Source organism: Balaenoptera ricei, chromosome 3 (assembly GCF_028023285.1).
Source record: "Balaenoptera ricei isolate mBalRic1 chromosome 3, mBalRic1.hap2, whole genome shotgun sequence".
Taxonomy (NCBI): domain Eukaryota; kingdom Metazoa; phylum Chordata; class Mammalia; order Artiodactyla; family Balaenopteridae; genus Balaenoptera; species Balaenoptera ricei.
The window spans coordinates 102,152,977-102,172,634 of record NC_082641.1 but is presented as its reverse complement, the minus strand read 5'-3'; the positions used below and the strand labels follow the sequence as shown (position 1 = coordinate 102,172,634).

General features: G+C 40.7%; 1 protein-coding gene across 2 annotated transcripts in view; it reads right to left on the bottom strand.

Annotated features, from left to right (window-relative positions):
* The window catches only part of SNX24 (sorting nexin 24), a 163,192-nt gene that overhangs the window by 55,269 nt on the left and 88,265 nt on the right, over positions 1 to 19,658 (bottom strand). For both annotated transcript variants that reach the window (XM_059916951.1, XM_059916950.1), the window contains one exon: positions 8,447 to 8,551. In XM_059916951.1, the coding sequence (XP_059772934.1) occupies positions 8,447 to 8,551 (105 nt within the window). The remainder of the gene's footprint in view (positions 1 to 8,446; positions 8,552 to 19,658) is intronic.

The window sequence follows — 19,658 nt, the reverse complement described above, 5'->3', positions numbered from 1 at the left end:
CTGGCACAAAAACAGAAATATAGATCAATGGAACAAGATAGAAAGCCCAGAGATAAACCCACGCACCTATGGTCAACTAATCTATGACAAAGGAGGCAAAGATATACAATGGAGAAAAGACAGTCTCTTCAATAAGTGGTGCTGGAAAACTGGACAGCTACATGTAAAAGAATGAAATTACAACACTCCCTAACACCCTACACAAAAATAAACTCAAAATGGATTAGAGACCTAAATGTAAGACTGGACACTATAAAACTCTTAGAGGAAAACATAGGAAGAACACTCTTTGACATAAATCACAGCAAGATCTTTTTTGATCCACCTCTTACAGTAATGGAAATAAAAACAAAAATAAACAAATGGGACCTAATGAAACTTCAAAGCTTTTGCACAGTAAAGGAAACCATAAACAAGACCAAAAGACAACCCTCAGAATGGGGGAAAATATTTGCAAACGAATCAACGGACAAAGGATTAATCTCCAAAATATATAAACAGCTCATTCAGCTCAATATTAAAGAAACAAACACCCCAATCCAAAAATGGGCAGAAGACCTAAATAGACATTTCTCCAAAGAAGACATACAGACGGCCACGAAGCACATGAAAAGATGCTCAACATCACTAATTATTAGAGAAATGCAAATCAAAACTACAATGAGGTATCACCTCACACCAGTTAGAATGGGCATCATCAGAAAATCTACAAACAACAAATGCTGGAAAGGGTGTGGAGAAAAGGGAACCCTCTTGCACTATTGGTGGAAATGTAAATTGATACAGCCACTATGGAGAACAATATGGAGGTTCCTTAAAAAACTAAAAACAGAATTACCATATGACCCAGCAATCCCACTACTGGGCATATACCCAGAGAAAACCGTAATTCAAAAAGACACATGCACCCGAATGTTCATTGCAGCACTATTTACAATAGCCAGGTCATGGAAGCAACCTAAATGCCCTTCAACAGACGAATGGATAAAGAAGTTGTGGTAAATATATACAATGGAATATTACTCAGCCCTAAAAAGGAATGAAACTGAGTCATTTGTTGAGACGTGGATGGATCTAGAGACTGTCATACAGAGTGAAGTAAGTCAGAAAGAGAAAAACAAATATCGTATATTAATGCATGTATGCGGAACCTAGAAAAATGGTACAGATGAGCCAGTTTGCAGGGCAGAAGTTGAGACACAGATGTAGAGAACGGACATATGGACACCAAGGGGGGAAAACTGCGGTGGGGTGGGGATGGTGGTGTGCTGAATTGGGCGATTGGGATTGACATGTATACACTGATGTGTATAAAATTGATGCCTAATAAGAACCTGCAGTATAAAAAAACAAACAAACAAAACAATACTACACTTTCATTGGGTTATTTGTATGGAAATACGTTAATATAAATGTTTCAGACATTACATGAAATTTCTAAAAATCTTATATGTTCTGGTATAATGTTATAAGTCATAATCCTAGTTATTACTTTAAAATGTATATCTCAGAAATAACTAATTTTCTTGTCAACTGCATTATTATGAACTTTCATCAAATCTTTAACTGTGGTCATTTTTAAGTCTTTTGTCATTTACAGACAGTTCTGGGTGTATTCTGATGCTTTTGCAAATATATTCCTACAAAAGGGTTTCATCTTCAAGAAATTCATGGAAAAGACTCTGACAAGTACAGGTTTCTGGTAACTGACTATACTGCTGAACTGAATGAACAAGCATTTTCAGAACTCTAATGAAAAACTGATGAACTCATAAAAGTGCTAACAAAAGATCAAGATGAAAAAAGAAATTAATTACATGGGACTGAGTGAACTGATGAGGATGAGTGTAATTTTTGTGACTTTCTGTCTGAATTTTAAAAAAAAAAAATCCCACAAGGACTCAGAGGCAAAGAATATACAAATCAATTTTCACTGCAAAGTAAAGGAGCTGTTACAGTGGAGGATTACTGGACTGAATGTCAATATTATGACATAGTATGAGTGTGTTTCATGTTTGGTAATTGCAATCATTGTTGCTTTTGTTGTGGTCATCCATGTACAATGCTTGGTGTCAGTCTATTTATTTCTTGTAAAACTAAAATACAGTGTGTGTGTATGAAAAAAAAAAATGGGTGGAAGACCTAAATGGACATTTCACCAAAGAAGACATACAGATGGCCAAGAGGCACGTGAAAAGATGCTCAACATCACTGATTATTAGAGAAATGCAAGTCAAAACTACAATGAGGTATTACCTCACACTGGTCAGAATGGCCATCATCCAAAAATCTAGAAACAATAAATGCTGAAAGGGTGTGGTGAAAAGGGAACCCTCTTGCACTGCTGGTGGGAATGTAAATTGATACAGCCACTATGGAGAACAGTATGGAGGCTCCTTAAAAACTAAAAATAGAACTACCATATGACCCAGCAATCCCACTACTGGGCATATACCAGGAGAAAACCATAATTCAAAAAGAGACATGCACCACAATGTTCATTGCAGCACTATTTACAATAGCCAGGACATGGAAGCAACCTAAGTGTTCATTGACAGATGAATGGATAAAGAAGATGTGGCACATACATACAATGGAATATTACTCAGCCATAAAAATAAACAAAATTGAGTTATTTGTCGTGAGGTGGATGGACCTAGAGTCTGTCATACAGGATGAAGTAAGTCAGAAAGAGAAAAACAAATATCATATGCTAATGCATATATATGGAATCTTTAAAAAAAAAAAGTGGTACTGATGAACCTAGTGGCAGGGCAGGAATAAAGACTTAGATATAGAGAATGGACTTGAGGACACGGGGAGGGGGAAGGGTAAGCTGGGATGAAGTGAGAGAGTGGCATGGACATATATACACTACCAAATATAAAACAGATAGCTAGTGGGCAGCAGCCGCATAGCACAGGGAGATCAGCTCAGTGCTTTGCAACGACCTAGTGGGGTGGGATAGGGTGGGTGGGAGGGAGATGCAAGAGGGAGGGAATGTGGGGATGTATGTATGCATATGGCTGATTCACTTTGTTGTACAGTAGAAACTAACACAGTATTGCAAAGCAATTATACTCCAATAAAGATCTATTTAAAAAAAAAACAGATGGATGCTTGAACTAAGCCCAACTATATCAGTTATCATAAAAACATGTGGGAATTTTTAATATACCTTTCTCCTTATAGAGTAAGCAGCCAAGTTAAGATGTAAGAGATTTGCTTTAAAAACTTCATTTGATTTTATACAGTTCATTGTACTCAAGAATTCAAGGATACACATATTGCAAGCACACAAGGTCAGTTTTAACAGATGTTTCATGCACTACTGGAGAAGTTAAAAATACAATACTGTTTAATCCAGTGCAGACTTCTGACCAAACGGAACATTATACTGCATAGTATAATTTAAATAACGAATGAGGGGCAGGCTAGTCAGGTCAATAGGGTCTTCTGAAGACAGCACTCTGCGTCTACTGTCTAACAAAACAGCTTAACCCCAGCTGTGGCAATGTTTTCTTTGAATGAACTTTTTTTTAGGGATTAATATTAGCTTCGATTATCTTTAGTCATGAGTTGCTATGAGCTATTTCTGTTCAGCTCCCAAAACTCACTGTACATTTAATTATTTTTCACTCCTTATGAAAAGGATGAAAACATAACTGTTTTTCCTAAGTGACCTAAGATGTGGGTCCCTTTCTCAGAAAGATAAATTTCACATTATTTCAACAAACAGCACAAGTGATGTACACAAAATTTCCGTGAAAAATCTTTGTCTAAAAATTATACGAGCTTGCAATTTAAAGCTACTACTGAAGAATGGCAAGGGACCTGACCATTAAACCAGCCTCAAATAAATAAATGAAGCCACAGCTAAACCTCAACCTTGCTGACCATTTGTTTTTTCTGTCTGTAAGATTGTGGGCTTCATCTCTGATGTACTGAAATGTTGCCAGGTTATGTCTGGCATTAGAGGGTTTCTTCAATCGTTGTGCTCTGTCCTTATGGAACCTTGTCTGTGTAAAGTCCCATATCCTCCAGTTTGGGGAAATTTTCGAATGTTTTTTCTTTTGATTACTCTCTTCCCTAATTTTGTATTTTCCCCTCCTCCTTCTCTCTGGGCCTCCAGAATGAAAGAGGACATTAGACTTGAATTGGTCCTCTGTGTCTCTTGTCTTCTGTTGCAGCTTTTGTCTCTGTACTCCATGGAACAGTTTCCCAACTAGAGAGAGCAACTCCTGAATGTTTTCAATTGGAGAAAACAACTAATTCTAAGAATTCTCATGTGCTCTCCGATTGTTCCTTTTACATAGTATCCTAGTGTCATCTTTTGGATGTAATACCTTTGAGAAGCTCTCTAGATATATTAAATCAATTTTTAAGATATATGTTGTGTTCTGAATTATCTCCTTCCTGAAGAGTCAGTGCTTTCGTTCATCTTGGTCTTTTTCTTCAATGCCTGGTGATCCCTGGTTATCAGATCTCACTGCAGAAAGCAGCTTCGGTGGGTTTCCTCTGCTCGTAGGTCAGTAGGAGTGCTCGCCACAGGCTTCCTTCTGAGTGTGGGAAAGACATGGTGGGCTTTTCCTTGAGGTAAGGGGATGGGGAGGGGGTTGTCAACTTGGGGGCCCTAATATCCACATTAGAAGCTTTAGCTTTCTCAGCCATTCTGTTTACTATTTTGTTATATTGTTTCAGTTTCAAAAAAATAGTCTTACGAATTTTTTGGTGTGGTCATAAATATCAGAATAAGTGGCCTGAGCACCTGTCCCATGTGTACACCTTGAATGACCCACATGTGTTCAGTTTCACTGCTCACCTCAGCCTCGGCCTCACCTGGCAGCTCTAGGTCCAGAAGCTCCCTCTCCAGCACAGCTGTGGGCAGGCCATCTCCTGCACCCACCGCAGCTCTCATGGCTGAGCTTGGGCCCTGCTTTTTGCTTTGTTGCATCTATTCACATGCTCCCAGAACATTCCATCTTCCAGGAAACTGTTAAACTGTTTTCTTCCTTTGATGATGCCCTCTTTTCCTTGCCCATCCACCACCTAACTGTTGGGGTTTATTCCTTTTTAAGTGTTTTTTTTTTTTTAATGACTTCTTTTTTTTAAATAAATTTATTTATTTTATTTATTTATTTTTGGCTGCGTTGGGTCTTTGTTGCTGCGTGCGGGCTTTCTCTAGTTGCAGAGAGTGGGGGCTACTCTTCGTTGCGGTGTGCCGGCTTCTCATTGTGGTGGCTTCTCTTGTTGCGGAGCACGGGCTCTAGGCACGCGGGCTTCAGTAGTTGCGGCACGTGGGTTCAGTAGTTGTGACGCACGGGCTTAGTTGCTCCGTGGCATGTGGGATCTTCCCGGACCAGGGCTCGAACCCGTGTCCCCTGCATTGGCAGGTGGATCCTTAACCACTGCACCACCAGGGAAGTCCCTCATTTTTAAGTTTTTATACTTTTGTTTCAGTGGGGTCTCGGGAAGGTGGAAAGTCACTTCAAACCAGGAGATAAAACTATTATATAAACCATGTCTGATGGTCACATCAGTTTGGGAAAACCAAATTAATTTATTCTTAAGATTTTTGTTTCTATGCAGATGACTTAACACAGAAAACAGATGCATACTCACAATTTTCAAAGGATTCTAAATATTCAAATCAAAGATTTTTAAAAAAATCTATTGATCAAGGAAGTTGGGGATAGCCGATTAAATTGTGATGGTTTATGATTATATTTTCCTTTACTTTTATTATTATATCCTTAAGAAAAACTCTACCTCAAGGCTGAAAGTTTTCTCCTGATTTAGAAAATCTACAATGCATAACAAAAAGAGCCTATACTAGGAGTTAAGAAACTAAAATTCCAGTCCCATCTCTTTAACTAATATACTTAGGAAGTGAGGCAAGTTTCTTAATTCCACCGGACTTCAGTTTCTCCATCTCTAAAATAAAAGAGCGGTGTGGGCTAACTTAGGAAATGTGTGTTGAATTCATCCATGGTCTAGAGTGTACTAGTTGCTTCTTGAACAAAAGGAAGAGTTTTCTCTGGCCTTTCCAAGAGCTAATCTGCCTGTTTTATGGGTGGTAAACTGAGACCAGAGGGATGATCATGAACTTAATTGAAGGGCAGGAGACAAGCGGGACTAGATAAGGTCTAAGTTCCCTGTGAGCTTAAGATGTTATGGCTTGAGGGTATTAATACTTTCTTAGGTTTACGGGCCTGAACAGGGCCAGCCTACGTACCTCAAGCTGAGACGGATTCGCTGCACGATAGTGCCTGCTGAGAAGTGCTAGTGGCACTTAAACTCAGGGGTTCAGACTGGTGCTGAGGGTGAGTGGGATTCTAACTGGAGTTACAAAGGTGAGTAGAAGGAACAGTGATAACTGTCTTACTTCCAAAGAGACTTAAACACCAAACGCTATCAAGAAATGACACCTAAGCCAGGGTTTTCATTTCACTGGGGGTCGATCAAGCATCCACACTCATCTCTGTAACTTCCATTCGGCTCCCAGGGCATGCAAATAGAATCAGGGGGAAGAGGGGGAGGAGGGAGAAGAGAAAAAGTGCCCTTGAACTCCTTCAGGACTTAACTGACAACAAACTGAATATTAAATGCACAAGACCAAACAAGCCCTCTCAGTCCTTCAACCACATCTTTCAAGCTCTGTTTCTGAGAATAGAAAATTCTAAGCTCAATTTGAGTGTCACTGTAAACTCCTCTCTATGCCAGATGATTTTACCCATATATTTATATCCAAAGTACAAACAACTTAAAATGTTTACACTGAGTAGTAATGGGAGTCATGTGTCAAATACAATGGCAGGAAAAAGAGCAAAGCTTTCTTCAGAACTAAAGCTTGAAGATATATAATATCTGTGGAAAATCTGACTTACAAATTAGAATGCATTGTTTACCTATCCCATTTAATTATAGAGAACATGCATTTTTACCCTTTGCATACAACATCTAATGTCTCGTCTTTTGGTTTGGTTTTGCTCTGCAGTGTAGCCCGAGGCTCTGGAAGTCTCATAGCTCCATATACAGAGTCTCAAGGCACATGGCCACACAGTTTCCTGTCATTTGTGGTCTCCACTTCCTTTAATCTCTCACTGCCAGGGAGAGGCAGTGAAGGATCCACCCACCACACCCCAAAGCAGAAGAACAAAGGCAGTCAGTGAAGAGAGCCCTCCTCTGTGGTTCAGAGGGCCTCCACATGTCAGCTTTCCTATTTGAACACTGTAAAGACCAAGAAAACTGCAGGAGACCAGGGATGGACTCTTGGCATCTTTCTACTGGGAGACAGTCCTGTGAACTGATTGCTAAGTACAAGCCTGTGGCGATAGCCTCTCCTCAGCTTCTAGTTACTAGTCATTCAGGCACAACCAACCAGAAAAGCTCTGTAGAGGACATAGCATATGGCTTCACACAGTCCACAGTTGTCCGCCCAAATAAAATCCACCAAGGGTTAACGCTGAAGGGGGTGATGAAGATAGCAATGGATGAACACAGTCATGGCTGCCAACTTCTTTGATGCAACATGTCTTGGATAGATCATCGCGGTAAACTCAGAACTCCGAGGTGATGTCCAGCTCTTCATTTTTTGAGAGCCAAGATTCCCCACCCCTTCCCTCCTGGCCATGCTCACCTCAGTCAGTCTCATGCGTCAGCCCCTCAAGTGGACTCAGGTGTCCTGGTGAACACAAGGCTCCCACAGCCCCCCAACCCTTCTCTCAGCACTTGCCTCACGCAGTGCTCTTTGGATTACTGATGACTACACTGAATATTCACCTGAGGCCACTAGCCCTTTTTGTTTTAAAACGCAGAGAAGCTGACACCACCTCACGCTTTCCTTTTGCTTTTTCTGTCACTTGGCAGAGAGACTGCTTTGTCTTATCTTACTTAGGTAGTTCTGTTTGCTCCTCTTAGCTACAGAAAAGAGCATCCTCTGCATTCTTTTAAAAACATACATTTTAATTTTCAAAGAAGTTGGCACTTCAACAGAAGTAATTTTTATATACTCGTTCTCAATTTGATTCCATAGGTGTACCAGCCAGGCCCACTGAAAATGCAGTTTCTCTCATTATCTCCCCAACATTCAACACCTAAAGGCTGGGAATGCTACGAAGAAGCAGCAAATCTTGGAGGGGAAAACAAAAAACAGAAAGTAATTTGTCGGGCTGAACAAAAAAACAAACAGACCCCTCTGCATCGGTTTTTACTTTTATACTAATTTTTCACTTCCTGAATCCATATAACCAATTTTAAATAGAACTTAACTAAAGCTAAAAGAACCAACCAACAACATATTAATAATTTTAAACTTTCTTGTCACTCAGAATGTTTGGTTGCTTGATATATTCCGTATCTCACCCATAAGTTCTGAGAAAAAAATATTGAGATATATGATTCTTTAAGCTCCAATACATTAATTGAGGATCTAAACACATCTTACCTGTAAATATGTTTCCAAACCTTGTCGTCGTTGTTCCAAGACTTTTGGAACCCAGTTCCGAACATGTTTGGAAGGGATTTCTGGAGTTTTAATACATTTCTTAAGCTATAAAGACAGAAAAAAACATAGAAAATCTCTTTTAATTATAACGACATTATTTGAGGGAAAAGCCAATAAAAGGAAGTGAACCACTGCTATCTCCAATAAAAAGATAGAGGAAAATATATATACACTGAAATTTCATCAAAAATTCTTTCTTTAGCTGTCCTAAATGTTCAGGTTTCAGGACAAGAGTTCTGTGTTTTGGTAGTTGTTGTTATTGTTATACGTCATCTGGCATTTCAGATGGGAATTATTTTTCCTGAAGAATTAAGAGTTCAGTAAATGAATTACAAAGGAAGTATAGAAGTTTATAATTTCCAAAATCAATTAATACAACAAAATTTTAGTTGGAAGAAGTACTTTTCTGATGAAAAGTCTTTCCACATATTTTTCACATAAAAAAGGAAAACAGAATGCAATTGTTTATATCCATCATCCCTGGAAATGCCATATGAACTAGACCACATCATATGGAGAGTTTCTTAAAAGTTCTATTAAAAAAAGTTCTATTAAAAAAAGTTCTAAAAAGAAAAGACTGATCCTTCCAAAATTCCTAAGCATTAGGTCTAAATTTTGTTCATGTTCTCAGTTAAGCCTTTCTGGGCAGCAGTCTTAAGGGACTATATAGATAAAGGAAAATTCTATCGGACGTTGAGTTAGAGCTGCCTGTCACAGGTGCATCCTACCACATCCGCATCCTAAATCTGTGAATATTACCTTACAGGGCCAAGTACTTTATATATCTGATTAAATTAAGTGTCTTACAACGGAGAGAGTACCCTACATTATCCAGGTGGGCTCAATGTAACCGTAAGGATCCTCATTTATCGGGAGGGAGGCACGAGGACCAGGGTCAGGGAGAGACTGGAAGATGCTACATGACTGGCTTAGGTGATGGAGGAAGGGTCATGAGCCCCGCTGACCTATGGAAGCCGGAAAAGGGAAAGGAATGAATTGTCTCCTACAGCCCATTGATACCTTAACTTTAGCCCAGTGAAACTCAATTTGGATTTCTGACCTTGAGAGGTATAAGATAATAAATTTCTGTTGTTTTAAGCCACTAAGTTTATGCTAACTTGTTACAGTGGCAACACAGACGAAGCTAACACACTGCCTCTAAAATGGAAAGACTTTTAATGCTCTGAGTAAAACGTTGGAAAACTTAACTGAGACTGCTCTTTTACTACACGTGCAAAGAAATGGCATAATGACCTCTAAGAAAATGCACACAGCTAAACCCCAGCATCTAAAACTGTAATAAAAGAAGTTCTCATACATAAGCATATCTTCATTAACCATTGTAAGCTGAAATTTGTTGCGCACCATGAAAAAGGGGTCTTTGTGCACTTCAGAGATGAGCACTTGTAGCTCAAGACATTAGGCTGAGCCCGTGCTTGCCTTCTTCCTCCACACCTGAAGCACCACTAACAGAACACTGTGAAAGTATTAGCTGCAAGCCCAAATCTATCCTCCTTTTCTTCCTCACCAAACTCCTAAATTATTGGAAACAATACTGCATTCAGCTAAATTCAGCTTAAAAAGCTAAATTTCCCACACCCCCTTGCAGAGAGTGGAGGCCAAAGGTAATCAGAAGTCACTGAGAAAAGCGTTCCATAAAATCTCTTTTAAAGTGGAACAGACTCAGCTAGCTGGTACCTTCCATACTACTCCCCTTTCACCCCTTCCTGCCTAGAATGCGACTATGATGGCTGGAGTTGCTGTGACCATTTGCCACCATGAGGCAACTCTTAGGATGGAAGACAGGTGCCCAGATGACCAAGCAGAAAAAAGGAGTCGGTGCCTGCACACCGCCTGGAGCTGCCACAACACCCCAGACTGCCCGCCTCCAGACTTGCTTTTTAAGAGGAAAAAAATAGCCCCCCTCCCTCTTTTTTTAAGGTTACTGGTATTTGGACTTCTTGTTTCATATACCTGAATTCAGTCTTAGTAGATATTAAAAAAAGAAAAAGGCCAAAGGGAATAGGTCTCAGAATAACACAGAGAACAGGGCAGGGAGGAAGGGGCAATCACCAAGCAAGAGATTAACAGCTTTCTAAAAGATGGAAAGCAGGAGCACGATCTAAAGAAAACACTGGAGCAGAGGAAGCCCCAGCCCAGACCTCCTCAGGCAGGGACTACAAAGGGTCTGGACATCAATCTTCTCAGCAGCCTGAGAGGCTCTGTGCTCAGGACGGGCATAAGAGGAGGAGGGAGTGGGAAGAGGGACCAGTCTGTGCCCTAGCCTGTGCCAAAGACCACAGCGATGACTAGCAGCCCGGTGTCATCCCTAAGCACGCACACCCTCACCCAGTAAAAAGGGTCAGTGTTCCTAAAGAAACTGAATGAAGTGTCTGGGTTGAAGAAGGGTATTTGCCATTCTAGTCATTCTGGTTTTCATGGGGTCCCCAGCCTAATATCTGCCTCTCTACCCTCATTCCCTATAATGAAGCCCTTAAGTTGACACACCCTACAGAGGGACCAGACTTATGTACCCAAAGCAGAGGAACCAGTGACAAATACCCAGAATAACTGGATGGGCAATCAAAGATCACTTTCATAGGAAAGCCAGCACTGTGAAAGAGAAAGGACAAGAAAAACAAATGGAACAACTAATCCCAAAGGAAACAGAGAAATCAAATAACAGAAGAGCTCTTTAATATCTGCAGGGAGATTTGAGAAGATATCGCTTCTATAAAACAAGAACAGGTTTTAAAAAAAACCAAGAACAGGTTGCTATGAAAAAGAAACCATCAGAGAAGAAGAAAGAGATTACAGAAATTTTAAAAAATGACAGAGAAATAAGTTAAAAGAGGTAGAATATAAAATGATGGAAGTCTCTCAAAGCGTAGAATAAACAAAATGAGAGAAAGGGTAGGTGAAAAGATAAAACACATATAGGATTAATCTAGGAGATTTAATATGAAAGTAATAAGCCTTTCATAAAGAATAGAAGACATTTTCAAAGAAAAGCAATTTTTATAGGACCTAATATATGTCTTCAGATTAAGGACCTACTGAGTACCAGCATAATGTATAAAAAAGGATCCACCATTTACTGACATTTATCTGTTAAGATTTCAGAATATTAAGGACAGAGAGAAGACAGAGGGAAAAACATTAGTTGGCAAACAAAGGAAGCAGAACTGCATTGGCAACTGACTTGTCACCAGCAACAGTGGTTGCTAGAAGATCAATGCTCCAAAGATCCAATTTGACATGGATTTTTATAACCAGAATATCATCAATTAAGTGTGAGAGAAAGTTTACCTCCCATGCCTTCTTTTACCCAAATTTGAGCATGTAGTTCCGGAAAACTGAGAGATTAAACCAAGGAAGAGGAAAAATAGGATCAGGGCTCATAGCTCTACCCCATCAGCGTGGGGAAGGGAAACCCGAGGGCAGCTGAGCACAGCAGGCCTAGAGAACTATCAGTCTAGGTTAAAACAAAAACCTCCAGGAAGAAGGTTGATTCCATGTAGCAGACAGTATGGAGAAGATGGATTAAATTTAGAATTTGTTAAAGTACATTATTCTTTTGTCTATCAGAAAAAATACGTTCTAGGGTAAACAAAGAGCCCCTGAAGAAGGTCATGGAACAGAAGACACCGAGCTCCTCCTATGTGTTAGGAACACTCCTGCCTTCATGGGGAGTGCATACCGGGAAATGGACAAAAAAACAATAAACATGTTAATGAAACAGGGTGAGGGCAGAGAGTAACAGACGGGGGTGTGCGCTGGGGGGCAGCTGGGGAAGTGCCTGTGTGAGGTGAGAATGTCTCAGGAGTCACCTGAATCATGCTGGGAGGGAGCCAGGTTAGGAGCTGGAGACGGGACACTGCAGCAGAGGCAGCAATGGAAAGGGAGGGCCGAGCCTGGCGTTCCAAACTCAGCAAGGAGGAGACGGTTCAGAAAGGTGCAGCATCAGACACACAGTAGGGCCTTGCAGGCCGCAGAGGGAATCTGCCTATCATTTTACATGGGAAGCAAAGTGAATGTCTTAAGCAAGGGAATGATCTGATAAAATTTTTACTTTAAAGAGCTCGTGCTAGATTCTATGAACAAGATGGGCTGTAAGCGGGTGGAGGAGACCGGTCAGCAGCTCCTGCAGGAGTCCAGGCAAAAGAGGATGGTGGCGTGGACTACGGCCGTGGCAGTGGAGGTGGGGAGAAGCAGAGGCTGCAGAGTATGTGGAAAGTGGAGGTGATCGGAATGACTCCAAGGCTTTGACTGTTTTAGGTCTTTGACCTCAGCTGGCAGCACCCTGTTTACTGAAAGGTGGTAGAATGCCAGGTTTAGACTAGGTGGCAGAGGACACTATTTATCTCCCCACATCCACCGTCCCTGTCTTCTGTAGAACAGAACTCCTGATTTTGAGCTAAGTACATGACCGCCCAGAATAAAGAACACATCTCCCAATCTCCCTGGAAGCTAGGTGTGGCCGTATGACTGAATTCTGGACAAAAGGCAAGTAAACAGACATGTCTATGCAACTTTCAGGAAGTGTTCTTAAAGGGAAGGACTGTTCCTTCTTTCCTTTCCTCCTTCCTGCTGGCTGACTTGCCCATGTAACGGCTAGACCTGGAGCAGTCACCTTCCACCATGAGATGGAAGCCTTGTGTGGAGAAGAGGGAAACCACAAGAGGAAAGCCTGGGTCCCTGAGGACCATGAAACTGCCACACCGGACTTAGATATTTATGTGAGAGAGAAATAAAGGTGTATCTCACTGTTAAGGACCATTATTTTAGTTCTAGCGTCACTTGCAGCAAAATCGAATACCACAGTGGGGATATGGCTGATACTGCAAGCTGCCTATCCAATATTCACTCCCTCCTTCTTCTTGTAAAATAAAACAAAACAAAACAAGCAAAAAAACACCAGTGTCATTCAGAGGGCCAATATGCTAAGCAAAAAATCTTGATTTCCCAGGTTCCTTTATAATGTGACAGAGTTGTTAATGAAATGTAGTTTAAGTCCACTGGGTAGGGCTTCTGTTTTCCTCAAAAAGAGAAACTGGCTCTTCTTTCTGCCAGAAATGTGGAAACAATGCCTGGAGGGACAGCAGCCATCTTGTAACCAGAGGGTGAAAGTCACATGCTAAAGTAAAGATGGTGAAGCGGAAAGATAAAAGGAGCTTGGAACATAGATATTACAGAATTGATAAATCAACTTGGACTGCCTGCTTATAGTTTTCTTGCAATGTGAGAATTACTAATCTCTCACTTGTTTAAGGGACCTAGTCGAGTTTCTATTATATCCAACCAAAGATAATCCTGACACAAAGGAATCAATTATTCTGTTTTGGTGATTTCAAGTCAGAGATGCCCAACAGGCATCCAAGTGGAGATAATTTGCAGGCAGTTGTATATGAGTCTGTAAACTGGGAGTGAGAATATCTAAGTGGTATTGAGAGCCATGGAACTAGATGCCATGACATTGGGAGTTCGGTACAGATGGAGGAAAAGGTCTGTGAGGGGCAGAATCCTGAGAAGCTCTCAAGATGCTGCCTCGTGGTGCACATGCCTATAAAATTCCTTCCCTTGGGTCTGGATAGGACCTGTGAATGTGGTGAGATAGTCACTCCTTTGGTTGGGTTACATCACACAAGGAGACAGGCAATCCCTTGATCAGGTCCCACTTTATGAAACCCAGTCCCGGCAGACTGCTGGCTTTGAAGAAGTGAGCTGTGCGTTATGACAAAGCCACATGGCTAGGAACTGAGGGTGGCCTCGAGGAGGGGAGAACCACCCCTGGCTAACCGTCACCAAGAAAACAATGGACCTCAGTCCTATGACTGCAAGGAACTGAATTCTACCCAGATGAGGACATGACAACGTGAAGAGGACCCCAAGCCTCAGATGAGATCACAGTCTTGGCAACACCTGACTTCAGCCCGATGAGACCCTGAGCAGAGAACCCAGCTAACCTGTGCCCTGACTCCTGACCCACGGGAACACTGAGGTAACACATTTGTGTTGTTAAAGCTGCTACATTTGTGGCAATCTATTACGCTGCAGGAGAAAACTAATACAAAGTCCACGGTCTGAGACATCCAACTCTGAGGGGCAGGGAAGAGAGGCAGGGCAAACAGTGAGGAGGCGGTGAAATGGTAAGTTGAGTCAGGGAAGCGTTTCCAGAAGGGGCATGATCAGACTGTGCAGAGCGATACTGCAAAGTCAAAGACACTGGGTAAAGAAGAGCGGGAAGCGGGAAGGCAGAGGCTCCTCTTCCCAGGAATTATACTGAGAGGAGAGCAAGGGGGTGAACATGGGAGGGAAGCATGGGGTCAAAGGTGAGTTCTATTTCCTTCAATGGGAAATACTATAATATATTAATTTATTGATGAGACTGATTCAGTATTGGGGGAGGGGAGAGAGAGAGAGAGAGAGGAGTAATTTATGATTATCGGTAAGGGAATAAATACATATCTCATCTCCACACTATTTGAGGTATTTCTCAAACAAGAACAAAGCCAGAAAATGCTAATTACTTGGAGGTAAAAAGCTTATTAAGTTTCACTTTAAACAAAAAGAAACTTCTTGAACACTACTGAACCACAACATTTCTTACATTTCAGAATAGAAAATCAACTCCATTATCTGTCTCTCTCTCCTTCTTATAAAAAATCTTGAAGATATAGTACTGAAAAGATGTTTCCTTTTTATTTATGTCAGGAGTACTGAGGGAGCCGATCATCATAGCTGCTGGGCTCGGTGACAGCGTTCGTAGGTGAGTAATGAAGGGCTCTAGATGAGGAGAGACAAACCCAAGACAATATGTCTGCAGGAGGGCTCAGCTGCTTACAAGATAAATACCCCTCTGCCACTCCATCCGATGATTAACTGCATCCAGCCAAACGGCCTTTCTGATCCCCGCAGATAGTGACCAGATTCCACGATACCACAAACACAATCCCCTCTGCCTGGCGTGACCACTCCCTTCCCTTCTCATACTGTTAGAGGAGCTGACACAGAACTTACTCCGTAAAGACCTGCTGCATATACATTGGTGATAGCAACCATTTTCCACCGAAAGGAACAGAAATACTTTTCCCAAGCACGTGAATAAAAAGATGAAAAAGGGAAAAAAGGTTAAGGAAAGACGTGGGGGACACTTGGGGTAGCATTCAATCTTTTAGTCCATGTTGTCGCCCTACCTCCTCAGGGTTCCCTTTAGAGACACTTCACGAGGTGCCGTACCCCTGGTTTAGCCCCATAACGGCAGTTTTATGGTTCTTCTGAAATGTGGACTTCGTTAAATTAAATATGAGAATGCAATATTCTACTCAAGCCAAAAGTAGGCAGTCACAAGAACTCATTCATTTAGGAATGAACCAGCACCATATTTCCTTGAAACTTTTGTGAATAAAAGGCTGGGCTGGAACTGACAGCTGGCAAGGCAACGCAAACCGGGCTCAGCAGTCTGCCATGCAGGGAAAGCTTTCCTCTCCACACCGGGGAATGGGGCCTTGGGAGGGAAGCTTCTTTCCAGGACCCCCATTGACGGTGCAAGTTACCTGGCTGTAGCGGCGCGCAGCCTGTGGTGCAGGGCAGGGGGTCACAGAGAAAGCTCTTGCCCTGTCACAGCCTGGGCCTGAGCCGTGAGGAGAGCACCCTATAACTTTATTTTTTTTTTTTTTGAAGATATTCTGCTGAGAGTGACCAGAGAAGAACAGGGTGGGGATCTGTTCTGGTTTCAGTGTGGTGCTGGGGTTTGCCCACCTGGTACTGGCAGAGCTACGAAACAGGGGCAAGTGTAACCTGGGGTTAGACTCACAGTGAACTAAACTCCTACAGTAGAAACTGTTCTTGTTGACCAAAGCATTCCTCCAGCAATTCATAAAAATGCATAATATTCTCTAAATATCCCATTTGCCAAATACTTATTTAATGCCTAACAAGTGCCCAACACTAACAGACAGTGAGGAAGGTACAAAAAATAAGACATGGTCCCTACTTTTACTTATTTATTTCCTTCTAGTTTTATTGAGATATAAGTGACATACAGCACTGCATAAGTTTAAGGTGTACAGCGTAACGATTTTGCTTACATAGATCATGAAACGATCATGTACATGAATCGTTATGTACAGCATAATGATTTTACTTACATAGATCATGAAACTAGCACAGTAAGTTTAGTGAATATCCATTGTCTCATCTATAGATACAAAATTAAAGAAAAAGAAAAAAATCTTTTTCCTTGTGATGAGAACTCTTAGGATTTACTCTCTTAACTTTCATATATAATGTACGGCATTGTTGATTATATTTATCATGTTGTACATTACATCCCTAGGACTTATTTATCTTATAACTGTAAGTTTGTGTCTTTTGACTGCCTTTATTCAATTCCACCTCCCTCTACCTCCCGACTCTGGTAACCGCAAATTTGATCTCTTTTTCTATGAGTTTGTTTGTTTGTTTTTGAAGTGTAATTGACCTACAACACTATGTTAGTTCCTGGCAGTGACTTGATATTTCTATACAATACAAAATGATCACCAGGATAAGTCTAGTTAAGGACATGGTCCCTAGTTTTTTTAAATATATCTTCTAGTTAGACAAAGCTTAGGGATAACTAAGCTTAAATTATCTCAGATGTTTTAAATTTAAGTAGAAATCTCCTAAATGGAAAAGGAGTTCCAAGAACAAAGAGATGAAGGAATAAAAGCAACTCACATGAAAGAAGAAGAAACTGAAACATTTTAGTTTTGTTTGAATAGATGAGAACACAGAGGGAAGGACATTCAGCATGGCAAAGACAGAGAGGCAGTGATTTTCATATACTGGGGTGACCGGGAAGACTGGCTTGGCTGCCACTAACTTTTTCTTGGGAGAAGCAGTGAGAAATAAGGCTGGCCAGTAAAGGGGTTTGTGGTGGACAAAATCATGGTCCTCCCAAAGGTGTCAACATCGTAATCCTTGGAACCTGTGAACGCACTGCCTTATAGGTGTGATTAAATCAAGTATCTTGAGATGGGAAGATTATCCTGGATTATCCAGGTAGGCCCGATGTAATCTCAAGGGGGAGGCAGAGGTGACCGAGTCAGAGAGAGGAGATGTGATGACAGCAGATGTGACGATGGAAATAGAAGCTGGAGTGTTGCGATTGCTGGCTCTGAAGACAAAAGAAGGCGATGAGCCTAGAAAAGTGGCAGCCTCTAGAAGCTGGAAGAGGCAAGGAAAGTGATTCTCTCCTAAAGCCCCCCAGAAGGAACATAGTCCTGCCGACACATTTAGAGTAAGATTACAAATGTGTGTTGTCTTAAGCCACTAAGTTTGTGATGATTTGTTACAACAGTAATAGAAAACTAATGCACAGTTTAAGATTACTGGTCTCAAAAGTCAATGTCCATGATTTGGTAGATAATACAGACACATTTCAAGGTTTTTGAGCAATAAAATGAAGATGAAAATAGTGCTCTAGGAAAATTGCCTGCAGCAGAGGATGAATAAGAAGACAAGGATGAGAAACAGTTAAAGAAATACTTACATAAAGTAGCAAGACTCTGGACTGAGATGGTAGGAGTACAAAATGAAAAATTAAATGGTGCTTATTATAGAAGTTTGGAAGAATGAATCAACAGGACTTGCTGACACCCTGGAAGTGAAAGATAAGAGAAAGGTAGGAAAGACTTCCAAGGTTTCACACCTTGTGTCTTCAGTGTGTGATGAAGGGGGAGGTAGGGAGGGTTGTGTCTAAGAGATGCCTTTAAAAATATAATGACACAACAGGAATTCTCAAACTTCAACAGGCATTAAGATCACCTGGGATGCTGGTTTAACATGCAGATTACTGGGCTCTATCACAAAGATTCTGATTCAGCATGCCTGGTGGTGCCCAGGAATCTGCAATTTAATAAATACTGTTCGGCTTCAGGTGACCCAAAGTTCACACTTCAGAAAGTACCAATCTAGAAAAACTAAAAGAAAGTGAAATCAAATACTTCCAGAGCTCTGGAAGAAAAACTAATCTTAAATAAAGTCTGAAAGGGTGAAACTGACATATTAGAGACCATAAAAATGTAAAACTTTTGCAAATTAAAATAAATATCACAGCCAAAATTAAAAAGACCATGGTGAAAAATAGTTTCATCAAGTGGCTAATATTTTATTAATAGGCCATGCAAACTAATGATCAAAAACAACAAAGACCCTAGCAGAAAAATGGGAAAGCACATAAAGAGAATTCCAAAAAGAGGGACTACAATCATAAACTTAAGAAATACCAATTAAAACAGCAAAAAGGCAACATATATTGCTTGCTAAATACATATCATTGGGGGGGGGGTAATATGCAAAGCTGGTGAGATACTTTCATGCTTGCTGGTTGCATTACAGATCTGCTATAACCATTTTGGAAAAAAGTAATTTGGTAATATATAACTGGAGCTGTAAAAATATCTATACTCTTTAACAGAGAATGCTTCTTTTGTAATCTAGCTTAAAGGAAAGAGTCTTGAAAATGGAAATAAAAGTTATATGTAATGAAGGCTATCAATCATTAGAAGTTGACCATGCAATGCACACGATTTCATTTAGTCTGGAAAACAGTCTTGTGAAGTTAGCACATTCACTGTTCCCATATTAAAACGGGGGAACCGGAGGCACAGAAAGATCACTCAACTTGCTCCACGGACTTAAGAGGTAAAGGCAGGCTCAGGAACATTCTGCTGCCAGAGCTTCCACACTTAACTTCTACACCATAATTACCACCATGAAGGAACCCCTCTAGCACAGTAGCATTTGTTCCATTAAAAAAATGCAAGAAAAGAAGGAAAACAGCAATTGTATTAGCATAGCAGAAATATATGTTGGTAACAAGGAGTTATTTCTCCTGTCCCCAAACTTTCTGCAAGATTTAGCTTTATAATCTAAAAAACTAAGCTTACTTGAGGGGACGAAAATAAAGCATATAGGAAAAAAAAAAATAAAACTCTTGAACTTTTCCAAAAATTAGAAAGAAATCCTAAGAAAAGTGTAGAGGATGAGAATATTGTTTTCATACTTTAATATCAAAAATTGTAAAAGTTTGGGAGAAGTAGTAATCATCAAGAACTTCAAACAACCAGATGAACTGTCAAATGGGTAATGGTTTTAGTTTCTGCCT